A 13,510-nucleotide genomic window follows, 5' to 3' on the forward strand; every position below is an offset into this window, starting at 1 on the left:
CACTCTGGTTTTGTTATAAGTGACTTTGCAGCCACTAATTTAAAAGTTTTTAATCTTTTGTGAGCTTGGTAACCAGCTAATCGTGCCATTTTAGAACTGACTCAGAAGGCCTTTTTGGCTTATTTCTTTGGTCTCAGCCAAATTCTAGCTGGATTACATAGCCAAATAAGGAATTACATTACATATTGAAAGATGGTTGGCATGTTCGTCTCTGATGATGTGATAGATTGATGAAAAATGGCGGCAATTCTCTGCTTATAAATGTACCCAAACATTTTGCAGAGTGACTTTGCAGCTCCACCCCATCCCCTGATTCTGCCTTGGCCTTGGGACTGGGGATAGTTTTTGGCCAAGAAAATGTGGTGGTTCCCAGCCTAAATTTTGCTAAGAAACTGGACTAGCTTGCTGGAGAAGGAGACCATGTGGAACAGAGCAACTTGCAAAGCTACCCAGATGAACCATACTGTGTCCAAACTCCAGAGACTGAGCCAACAGACTGATCCAATTGGTTGAATGCACTGTTGATCCACAGACCTATGAAAAAGACTAAATGATTGTTGCTTTAAGCCACCAATTTTGATGTGGATTGGTATGTAGCAATAACTAACAAATGCCAACAGATACCTATAGGAGGCAGATGATTATAATGAAAGTAGTGGTTTGCATGAATACTTAGAAATTATGTTAATTTAAGGAATTTGTTTGCAGGTCTTCTCTGCCAGTATTCTAATCATTCCAGCAAAGCCCTGCTTCATCTATTCAGCTTTCTCTCTTTGTTGTAGTCCACAGACTCCTCTCACATTTATCTGGTCCTCCCATCTGACACTTAACGGTCACATTATACAATGCATTGTTTCATAAGTGTACATAACATACCTTGCTAACATTATGCAGGCTTCTTAAATGCCCAGATCACTCTCTAGCACGTGATGTTGCATTTCTTTTTTTTTTTTAATTTTTTTTTAACATTTATTTATTTTTGAGACAGAGAGAGAGCATGAACAGGGGAGGGTCAGAGAAAGAGGGAGACGCAGAATCCGAAACAGGCTCCAGGCTCTGAGCTGTCAGCACCGAGCCCGACGTGGGGCTCGAATCCACGGACCACAAGATCGTGACCTGAGCTGAAGTCGGAAGCTTAACGACTGAGCCACCCAGGCGCCCCAGCATTTCTATATATAATGTGAATGCTCAAGCATTGATCATAAGACATTTTTAAATTTTTAAAAATCCACTTCCTTTTCAAACACTGCTGGTGGGATTATAAAATAGTGCAACTTCCTCGGAAAACAGTTTGGCAGTTCCTTAGAGAGTTAAACATATATCAACCATATGACCCAGATGTTCTATTCCTAGGTATTTATCCAAAAGAAATGAAAGCATATATCCACTAAAAGACTTGTAATTGAACATTCAATAGCAGCTTTATTTGTAATGGCCAAAAAAATGTAAACAACTCAAATGTCCAACAACAAAGCAACTGTGGATGAGCAACTGTGGTGTATCCATATAATAGAATACCACTGAACAATAAAAGGGAATGAACTACTGATACATGTTATAACATGGCTAATTCTCAAAATAATTTTGGTAAGTGAAAGAAGCCAGACCAAAGGAGTATATAATAAACAATTGTAATATATAGTAACAAAGTGGGTGGTTGACTGGGAGTGGAGGGAACAAGAAAGGCAGAGAGGGATCATAGTGGGTGGGGCAAAAAGAAACTTTGGGGTGATGTATATGTTTGCTGTTTTGCTCATGGTGATGCGATCAATCTGTAACATCATATCACATACATCAAAACCTACCAAATGTATATTTTATATATGTGCAGTTTACAGTATGTCAATTATACCTCAATAAAGCTGTAAAATTTTTTGTCAGTTATAGAAACAAGCTATATAAGCAAGACTTCTCTACTAAACAGTATTTTTGAAAATCATGTATTAGTAAATCAAATAGTTTTCTCATGTCTAAATTGTTCTTAAGTTGCTCTTCTGTGTTTTGGTTTTGTTACCACAGAGGCCAGCCAAGAGTCCAAGAACAGCATTTCAGGTGTACAATATAGTGATTCATCACTTGCATACAACACCGTGTGCTCATCTCAACAAGTGCATCACCTATTTAACCCTAATCCCCATTACTTATTTAAACCATCCCCCCCACCCATCTCTCCTCTGGTATCTCTAGCATTTTAAAGGTATTATATAAATGTTTTCCAATTAATATTATTAAGTTTACTCAAGACCATAGACTTAAAAATGTAGTAGGGCATATTCTAAAAACATTTGTTGGAGGGAGAGAGGAGAGCTGTCTGGAAAAGATAGTAATAACTTGAAGTAAATTTAGGTAGAACACTAGGATGTTCATTAAAAGCCAGGAATTGGCTTTTAATAATTACCTCATTTGATGAAATGGGGAGTGGATATGGTAGGCAGAATAAAGCCCCCTTCCCCAAAGATTTCCACAGTTCTAACCCATAGAACCTGTTACTATGGGTTAGAACTATGGGTTAGAGGCAAAAGGGACTTTGCACCTGTGATTGAATTAAGGGTCTTGAGATGGGGAGATAATCCTGGATTGTCCAAGTGGGTACAAAATAATTACACGGGTTTTTATAAGAAGGCAGGGGCGCCTGCAGGCTCAGTCAGTTAAGTGTCTGACTTGATTTCAGCTCAGATCACGATCTCCTGGTTCATGGGATTAAGCCCTGCGTCAGGCTCCACACTAAGAGCATGGAGCCTGCTTGGGATTCTCTCTCCCCGCCCCCACCCCTCCCCGTTTCTCTGCCTCTCCCCCATGCACACATGTTCTCCCTCTTAAAAAACAAAAAACAAAACAAAGGCATAAGTGTCAGAGACAGAGAATGAGATATGACAACGGAAGAAGGATCAGGGAGATGCAACATTGCTAGCTTTAAAGTTGCAGAAAGGGGAATGAGCCAAAAAATGTGCAAGGCCTCTGGTGAAAAAGGCAGGGAACAGATTCTCACCTAGAGCCTCCAGGAAGAATATAATCCTGATAACACCTTGATTTTAGCCCAGTTAAATTCATGTTGGATTTCTGTCCTCCAGAACTGTAAGATAATAAATTTGTGTTGTTTTAAGCCAAAAAGTTTGTAGTAATTTGTTAGAGCAGCAATAAGCACACCAAATTAGGGTAAGGAGGACACTAAGATCCCCCTAACATCATCACCAAAAGTAAAAGGATTTCATTTTATAGACAGGCAACCACACTTTGACTTCTCCATCTTCCATCCCTTTATTTCAGTTATTTTATATGGATTTGTTGTGTTTGTTACTTGATTAGCATCCCTCCTACCCTGCTTGCCATGGTGCAATTCAAATCCCAACTTTCAAATTTCCTCAGCTGGAATCCTTCTCTTCTGAACTGCTAGTACAGATAGAAGTATCTTTGTTTTTGTTTCCTGACTGCCTTAGCTCTCAAACTCAAAAAAACTTTTTGAAACGACCATGTGAGGTTTGAAATATGGTGTACCAGGTGATAAACATTAAAACAAAGATGCCAACAATGCCATGAGTCATCAGAGAGGCACATGACTCAGGAACAGAGAAAATAGAGCATAAGCTCTTTGGAGGGCAGGGGGCATGCCTGATTTTATACAACCCTCAGAACTAGGTGCAGTACTACTAGCTACTACTGTGCTTGGCTAGAAGCTGAAACTTACAGTTCTATACTAGTAACCAACCAGGACAAGTTTTTGTAGAATTTGGCACTTACACGCTTCACAACCTCAAAAACCTGTGTGGAAAGGGGTATCCATAGAAACATTTGGTGGTTTTTAAAAATGTCTGTTCCTGATTTCTAAATATATATAGTTTGATCAAAATGTGAGTAATTAGGGGCACCTGGCTGGCTCAGTCAGTGGAGCATGTGATTCTTGATTTGGGGGTTGTAAGTTCAAGACCCACTTTGAGTGTAGAGATTGCTTACAAGTAATCTTTTTAAAAATGATTTTAAAAATCTTTTTAAAAATGTAATTAAATCCTTTTGGACAGAGCCTAAAAAATACATATTTTTTCTCAAATAAAATATTTTTCTGTTTAACAAAGTGACTTACAGGACACTAAAAAGATTAATAATAAGATTTCTGATGATACTTGTAGTTTTAAGATGTATTATAATTCTCTAAAGTTTTATGTGCTTAAAATATAATAAAATGTTATGTTATATACTCCCCAAACATGTAAAAGATATTAATATATTAAAATATACCTGGTTTTCTTTAATTGTGTCAGAAGGTAATCACTAGATGGTAAATTCCTTCACACATCATGGTTTTGCTCCCTAAGATATTCACAGGCACATATTTTTTATATCATGATGGGAACTGGGCTATTTGTTTCTGTAAAGAAAATGGGAAACATTTAATAGAGGAATTAGGATGATATGGAACCTGGGACTACATGGGTGTTTCAAGTAGTGGGTAAAAAAAAAAAGCAACAAATGTTCAGCTAGAAATAAGTTATTTTATTTTAAAACACATACAGATTAATAAATATTATTGGAAAACTTAATAAATAGCCTTTTTTATTTACATAAGGCAATTACAACATGCTATGACTATTTCTATAAAGCAAAAGCAAGTCTTAGCCATTGACAAATGTGTGTATGTATGCTAATTGGAAGCTCCCCTGATACATTTACAGGAAAAAACTTATGCAGTCAATCAACATTTTACATTTTTTATCTAGTCTTCTTCTCTTTCACGATTATATTCCATTTTACAAGAAAGTAATAGTTGTCATTTAAAAAGGTAACAACACTCAGGAATGCTACTGGAAAACAGTACCTTTAAATTATTCCAAAGTGCAAAAACACTGACATAGAGGTGGGGGGAGGGAATTAGTACATTCTGACAAAGAAAAGAAACTTTTCAACGTGACCTTTTGGCACTAGTGGTTTGGGAACTCCTGACATTTACCTGGTGTCAGGTAATTCATGGTCAGGGTTGAGCTGCTTGGAAGCAGGAAGTTCAGCATCATTCCTAACAAATTTAACACAACAGAATCAATCTGGTTCACAGGTCATTGAATCTTCTGCAGAACATAAACATATGCAGAATGTCAGAAAATCTTATCACATCATCAGAATGTGATCTTTCAGTGCAGGTTTTAAAAGTCCCTGTTTAACCTTCACGTTTTATAATAGAATATATAAAAGCCTTCCTTAAAAAAAAAAAAAAAAGAAAAAAGAAAAATTAAAGCTTCATGGAATCGTGCAAACTTTACACCCAGCACTTCCTTTGCTTACTCAGTGCTTGAAGCTGCATGTCTAAAGCACAGTCCTGAGCATACAGGATGCCCAGTGCAAGCTGAGTTTCCACTTCACCACTCCAGAGCAATCCTACACATAACACTCTTGTCTGAGGCTACCAGCACACGCTAAAAGTGTGAGTGCTCTAAAACAGGTGATTTGGAGAACCATCTCACCCCTTTAGAGGTAGAGAAACTGAGGCACAGAAAGGTTAAGTGACTCACCTATAGTTGCACAATTCAAGGAAAAATAGAGAAAAGAACAAATAAATCTTTCTCCCTGGCTCATGCTCTGGGGTCCTAGACAATGCTTTTTATCACATTGGGTACATCTGAAATAGATTTATTTACATGATCATTGTTCTACTGAGTATCAACTTTTTACTACACAATAATTTTTGATGTAACATAAAGTTACATTTCTTAAAATATAATTCTCTTGTTGCATTTCACAGCATGTGAGAAATGTATATGAAAATAAACAAGTAGTGATACTGAGCCAAATTCTCATTCTCATTCCTATAATTCTTAATCTTTTCAAGTATATGATGGAGGTATAAGAATCTGGCCAGATGTGAAAAATCACCAATAAACTAAAGGACAGACCCTTAAAATTCATCACCAGTACAACTGTGAGGTGGAAGTGAGGAATACAGAAAATTGAGGTATTTTATATGATAAACTGTTTTATGGTGTGACTGGTGTGCAACTTGATCTTTTCTCTTTCCAACTCAAGTTAACAGGCTTCTAGCTATGACTATGAGTAAAACATATGAAAAACTAACATGGACATGTCCTTGGGAAGAAGGTCAATACTAAGTTGTTAATGTTACATTTTTGGTCCCTGAGAAGGCGGAACACCAAGATTCCATCTAATCCTGCTTGATGGGTGAACTACTTCCTTGGTTTCAAACACAGTGAGAAGGATAACTCCTTCAGACCACTGGAACCAATCAGACAGTCATGAACAGATCTAAATTGAAGCATTTTTCTCTTTCCAGTTTCCTACTCGGTCATAAGAGGTCTAAGTCAGGATCACGTAGGCATCAAAAAAGAGCAATGGCCATGGCTCTGTAGACAATTGGAGCACTTTCTCCACTATTCTAGATTAGTTGAGCAGCTTGGAAAAGAGAGGTACCATCTCCCAATAAGAACTATGCAGCCATCAATACCTTTGGTCTCCATGGACCAAAGTGCTTGTCTACACCTGGAAGACACTGCATATCAGTGCTTTACAAATGTCTAGGAACTAGCTTCTAGAAGTGAGCACAGTATTTACAAAGAGTGAAGCTGTCAAGGAAGAAGGAAGATGAGGGGTGACTGTACATGTTAATAGTGTTCTGACAGACATGAAACCCAAAGAAAAAGAACAAAGACCAACCTACTACAGCTGGAATGAACTTCTGGAAATAATATTGAGTATAACAAACTGGCTTGAAAAGTAGGAATTGAAAGAATATTTCTTATTGCTGAACCAAGAGCAGCAAAGTGTATTTCACTAACATTCTAATGTGAAAATACTATAGTGACATCTGACTGAAGAACGAGTTATGAGCAGTTCTTATTCCATGTGTGGCAAGAAGCAGACCGCCCTTCCTCTCGAGGACCTTCTCTACAGAGATGGAATAGTCCTCTAGAAGAACAAAATGCCCAGGGTGGTCTCAGAATCCTTAATAGGCCCTACACTTGATCAATTAGCAAAACAGAAAGCAATCTTTTCAAATGCAAACATTCAGATGAAAAAACAAAGCATTGTCCAAGTAGTAGAGGAGAGAAACAGCTTATTTAAGTATCCAGAGTAAATTTGCAAATTGTGATCAGAAATATAAGATTTTAGAGAGGCTTGAAAACAAGTAGGCGGTAGGTAAATTTCTTCTTAGTTTATCAGAGATAAAGCCCAAGGAATAGTATAATCATGAAAATGTTTCATATGTATTTACTTTTGGAGAGACCAATGAGACCCATTCCCATTCTAGCTCCTCCCAAACTCTCACTTTGAGGCCTTTTTTTTCTTTGCAATTCCAAATGAATTATGAAAACATGAATGTATAAAAAATACATATATATTATTAAATCAGAAGTTATATGCTCTATGTCAAACTTGAAAATTGGGCTCTTTAGACTGCTGGTCATGTCCATTTGAGGCTAGAGTCACACACTTGAAATACAATCCTAAGAACTTTGTCCCACTGGAAGGAAAGCTGTGCATCCCACCAAAATAATCTGCTAAACCTGGGAGAGTCCAACTGTTCCAGAACAAGTCATCCTTAAGAGGAAATCAGCTATTACTACTTTCAGATTTTGTTTTGCTATAAACAAAACAAAACAAAACAGGGATGATCATCCAGAAAATACCACTGCTGAGTATCCATGGTGTAACCGTGAACTAAAATATAATGAGGAACACTAATAGATGAATTTAAACTAAGCTTCAACTGTAAGCTGTAACAAAATAAACAAGATAATTTCCTTAAGACACATGAACTTTCTCAGTATACTTTTGTTCACCACATGTATTCTTTTAATGTCTCAAACTCCTTATGTAGGAAACTATTATACTGACACTGCTACATGATATTTTCAGAAAGTTCAGTTCAATAAATTAAGGCTTGCATTCCTAAAAATACCTGATAATAAAAAAAACCAAATCTTTAGGAGCTGATAAAAAAAAAGTGAGGGACTTTTTGAGTATTTATTAACTGTCAGTTAATGTAAGATTAAAAATTTTTTAAACAATTTTGTTGCTGCTCTTAGTTCACTAATCACTGACAACTCATGCCATCACATGTACTTTTAATTCATAAAGGTGTTCTTCACTGTATGTTAAACTATCCTCATTTTATTTAGCCTCTTTTATTTAGCCTTTTATTTAGCCTCCCCACACTTTAGGGAACAATTTCTTTGCTATTTAGAAATGCTCTTTTTGCCTGAAAAAATATTTTTTTCCTTAGTGAGTAACTTTAATTGGGTATTATTAAATGTGATATTCTAGTTCACTAATTCTGCCTTACCCAATCCCATTTTCCAACTTGGCACAGTTCCCTATTAGATAAAACATTGCATATGAAGTACATGATATCTTGATGAAACAACTTGCATCACTTTGTGCTTTGCTCCCACTTACTATACATAGGAGGTTACTATAAACAGACAAATGATCTCTTTGATCCAAATATTGGCATATTTAGTGGCTATTTTGCATTTCAGAAGATTAATGAGAGGTTGGGTGAGGAATTGTAGGGTGCTCTGCCATCTCAAACAACAGGGAGATGGCTAAATTAATTGTTTTCATTTTAGTAGAAATTCTTTTGAAAACTTACTTTGTATGTTCCAATTTTCAGAAACGTGCCTGAGCTTGACTGTGTCTTTTAACCTGTTCCTGTATTATAGGGAACCTGATATATGTGCTATTGAACAGTTACTCTCTCATCTAACAACCTTATTATCAAGTTGAATAATTTATTTCTTTGGAATGGCCACAATGGTCACTGAAAGAGAATGTGGATATATTTGATACTGGGTCCCAGTTACATAGATTAAATACAAATAAAATACCTTATGCTACTTAAGTCAACTGTCTTTAATTGGACAATAAATACATGCTAAAAAGGTCAATTTGCTCTTATGTGTCTTTCACTGTGACTTTCTTCCAACAAATGAATATACTGTTATTTCTAACTGCTCTATACATTTATATTTTGAATAGTGAAATATTAAAGTATAATCAAAGAGTTATTCTAAGAGAACATACACATAGTAATAGTCAAATTAAGTGAAGAGTTCAAGTGATAAAGGCACTGAAATTGATTTGAGCTATTGAAAGTCATCCTATAAATGGAACTCTGCATCATGTCCACTCATTCTCTCTCTATGTTCAATTAAAATGTCTTGGAGTAGGAGGTGGGAGAGTCAGCTCATTAGCAGATTAAAAACAATTAAATGTATATACTTCTTATTTGGATGAGGTACCTGAATGTTATACATGCTTAATGCAAAATAACACAACTACAGACACATTTACTGTATAGTCAGACTGTAAGACAACAATTTCCCCCATTTCCAAAGTAATCTTCTAAGTAACAATATTTGCTCCCCTGCAAAGACTAACCAGAAAGAGCCCAACTTTATCTTCTATTAAATAATGTTAAAATATTGTTAAAGGAAATAGTATTCATGAAAGCTTCCAGGTTAATGGCAATGAACATGAGATTCCTCTCATCAGAGAGAGATGATGCCCAGACAACCATTTAGCAACTTTAGACTGCAGAGGGCTGGGCCCCTACTTAGATGCTGAGCGATGCTCCCTACTGTCCACCAGACCACCCATTAATATGCAAGCAACTTTAATACCAGTGATTAGGGTCTCTTCTACTTCACATCAAATTAGGACCAGAAACCACATCCATTTCCTATTCCTTGAGCCACCCACCCCCCTGTTGCATCCTAGTCTGTTTTCATATTAGATTTGTTCATCTCCCCAAGGTTGAAATTGAACTCTTTGAACACCTGTATAAGGACAATCCCAACAGAGACAGTAGTGAACCCACAGGCCATACCCAAGAAGTCCACCAGGCCCACGTTGCTCCATTCCCGAAAGAGGATGGCCGAGGCTAACAGGACGAGGGTGGTGAATACGACGTAATAGATGGCCCCGAACACAGAGGAGTCGAAGCACTCAAGTGCCTTGTTGATGTACCTGAACTGGACAATGATGCTGCAACCAAGCACGGCGAGGAGCACCAGGCACAGGCAGAGTGCCCGTTGACTGGATGGGTTGTTGTGGAAGATGTCTTGGGCTGCCAGCCCGATGCCCTTGGTGGAAGGCACGGTGAAACTCCCCAGCAAAGAGCAGATACTAATGTAGACCATGATGTTGGTAGGCCCATGGGCTGGTGCAATCCAAAAGATGAGCAGTAGCAGCATAAGGAGCACGATACACAAATAGCCCACAAACACTGGAAAACAGACAATTTTCTTACTTTAGAGTCAATTCAACAAACCCTAGGCAGAATGTGGTCCTGTGTATGTGGCCAGAGTGGGAGGGTTCTTCAGGAACATGTGAGAAAGCTGTGGGGTAGTTGTGGCTGTTGCAGTGATTTAAGGGCTACATATAGTGGGCCAAGGCCAGGGGCCCTGAGATGTGGAGACAGTACCACACAAAAATCTCATTCTTCTCACAACTTCTGAGGGTCTCCTTGGACTTGTAAGTGACAAATGTACTTATAATTATCAGAGCCTAGAACCCAGTTATATATATAAAACAAAGTAATTTTTGCATATATTTAATATGCACTGAATTTTTCAGAACTTCATTAAGAACTTCATCCCATTGCTGACAACAATATCCCCTGAATGTTTGAGTTAATAGCACGACACTCCACATGAGTCTTTATTTACAGCTCCCAGGCTCTCAGCAACTCCACAAGGCATAGGGTCTATTGGTATGTCTTCTATAGTTGTACCTGAGCATTCTATTTTATTATAAAATACTATCGGGCTATTTCTCCTTCATATTACATTTAAGGCTTTATTTGCTTTGAAGTTATGTGTACAAAAGGAGGTTGTAATTTCTAATTCAATCTGAGATTATAAAGGAGGTGTTAGAAGCTGGGCCTGACAGGGCTAGGAACAGCCTGGACATGCACTAGGCAGGCTGTGACTCTTCCTCAAATGTAAGAAGAAAAAAGAACTACGGAGCCCTGTTCTGAGGGAAGATTCAGGAAGATGACCTTAAAATTTCTTCTGAGGCAATTCTTTGACAAAAAAATTCATAATGTTTTTTTAACCTTTAGAAAAAAAATTTAAAAACTTAGAAGCCTCTTGGGGTGCCTAGGTGACCCAGTTGGTTAACCATTCAACTCTTAATTTCAGCTCAGGTCATAATCTCACAATTCGTGAGATCAAGCTCCACATTGGGCTCTGCACTGGCAGCATGGAGCTTGCTTGAGATTCTCTTTGTCCTGAGCATGTAAGCACATGAGCTCTCTCTCTCAAAATAAATAAACATTAAAAAAAACTTAGAAACCTCTTTAATTTATAAGTGGCTAGAATAGGGGCACTTGGGTGGCTCAGTCAGTTAAGCGTCTGATTTCAGTTCAGGTCATGATCTCGCAGTCCGTGGGTTCAAGCCCCACGACGGGTTCTGTGCTGACAGCTCAGAGCCTGGAGCCTGCTTCAGACTCTGTGTCTCCCTCTCTCTGTTCCTCCCCTACTTGCACTCTGTCTCTCAAAAATAAAATAAACATTAAAAAAATTTATAAGTGGCTAGAATAACATCATTTTATATTCCAGGTTAAAACACGTTATTCATGTTAAAAAGAAAAATCTTTTAGGGGCACCTGGGTGGCTCAGTCAGCTAAGTGTCCAACTCTTGATTTCAGCACAGGTCATCATCTCACAGTAGTGAGATTGAGCACTGCATCGGGATCTGTGCTGACAGTGCAGAGCCTGCCTGGGATTCTCTCTCTCCCCCTCTCTCTGCCCCTCCCTGCTTGAGCATGTGGCTCTTTCTCTCTCAAAATAAATAAATAAACTATAATTTAAAAAAAAGAAAAATCTTTTTGCTACCATCATATTTTCATACCAAATTATTATGGCAGTATTCAAATTAGATATGTTTTTTGTAAAAGTTAAGACCTGAATATACTGGTATCATCCACATTTACCAGAAAGTAAAAGGCCTTTGGATATACTTTTCTGAAAATTACATAAAGTAAATTCTTCAGGATATTCATATCCATTTTTCTGATTTTTTTCATGTTTTTGTACTTTCATTTCTCACAGTTTTGGAAATATTTTGGCTTTTACAGGAGGAAGTAAATATAACAATGCTAAATGTTTAGGGATAAAAAATTTCAGGAAAATACAGTCTTGGTTAATTTCATTATGAATCCTTTTTGAAATTTTACAGATATTTCCACTGCAATGTCATTCACTGCCAATTAAAAGCTATAAAAGAGTGGTGAGGTATTTGTGGCTTAGAGATGTCTGTATTTGGGATATTGGTGTGGATGCAGTTTTGTGCTGGCACCTGTCTAAAATTGTTGGTAAGCAATATAAGATGGTCTGCTGGGAGTAATTTAGAAGAATCTATACTTTAGGCCAGTACAATTATGTAGACTGTTGTTTTTTATAGCATTTGTCATGTCAAAAACATGTAGAAAAACTATACAGAGATCTCTATGGGAAATCCAAAGATAAATCAAATTGGGTCTCAGCTCTCAGTTTCACATTACAGGGAAGTGTAGAGGCTTGGGCACAACAGTGGTCCTGAGGGGAACATGGTCCAGAGCAGATCCCAGGAGGACTGACACAAAAGAGAAGAGACAGTAGGAATGCAGGAAAGGAGGTAGGGTGGGAGTACTGGGAGGTGGCAAGAGGTGACAGGAGGAGGCGTGTGGGGGGTGGTCATAGGAGGTAGGGGAATGGGAAGGCCATGGTAAGTGGGAGGTGGGTGCTCATGGGATTGAGGCCTGAGGGGATGAGGCCGCGTTGAGGGGGCCAGGTGATAAAGGCACCCATGCGCAAGATCCCAGAGGTCTGGAAGAAAGCAGAAGCAGTACTGAACTCCAGGGAGCAGGGATGCAAGGTCCAGAACCACCAGACCTCTTCCCACTCCTGGGGCAGCAGGAGAGCAGGAGATGCTATAAAGTGTAGGGCACAGCAATGGCCACTCATATGCAAAGTCAAACGCAGGGTCTGTGAAAACAGACCATAGGTAGGCCAACCCAAGCCCAGGCCTGGATCACACTGGAGACAGGCAAGCTCTCTGGCACCTTTGCTAGAAAGGAGTTACCTGGGTTAGTCAGCTTCTCTTCCAGCTCAGCCTGAGTGGTCACACTCTCAGATTTCGGGGAGTGGATAATCAGTACAACAGAACCTGCACAGCTTAGCAGACATCCCAACTTGCCCAAGATGTTGAGCTTTTCCTTCAGAAGATAAGAAGCTAAAATGGACCTTTGTTTAAAAAAAGAGAGAGAGAAATCGTTAAAATTTAATACTATCTGACCTGTTTCTACTAACTGTAGTTATTTTAGAAAAGCCATATTTTCTTGATAGCCATATTCATTTTTAACTTAGTTTTTAAGAGTAGAAAAGATTAGGAATTTATTGAAATTATTAAATACAAAGGATTTTCATATCAATACCATGCAGTCAATACATAGTTAATGACTCTTAACTCATACTGCTATACATTATTTCAGTAGATATGAAATAGATCAGAATAGAAAAATAAG

General features: G+C 38.0%; 1 protein-coding gene across 1 annotated transcript in view; it reads right to left on the bottom strand.

Moving 5' to 3' along the window:
• Positions 1–4,467: 4,467 nt before the first annotated feature.
• The window catches only part of NIPA1 (NIPA magnesium transporter 1), a 96,366-nt gene continuing 87,323 nt past the window's right edge, over positions 4,468–13,510 (bottom strand). The window contains exons 4-5 of the mRNA XM_025919694.2: positions 13,069–13,229; positions 4,468–10,228 (exon numbers count right to left, since the gene is read on the bottom strand). Coding sequence (XP_025775479.1) covers positions 9,717–10,228; positions 13,069–13,229 — 673 coding nt within the window. The 3' untranslated portion in view covers positions 4,468–9,716. The remainder of the gene's footprint in view (positions 10,229–13,068; positions 13,230–13,510) is intronic.

The sequence above is a fragment of the Puma concolor genome, chromosome B3, assembly GCF_028749965.1.
Source record: "Puma concolor isolate L17-30 chromosome B3, mPumCon1.1.hap2, whole genome shotgun sequence".
NCBI classification, from domain to species: domain Eukaryota; kingdom Metazoa; phylum Chordata; class Mammalia; order Carnivora; family Felidae; genus Puma; species Puma concolor.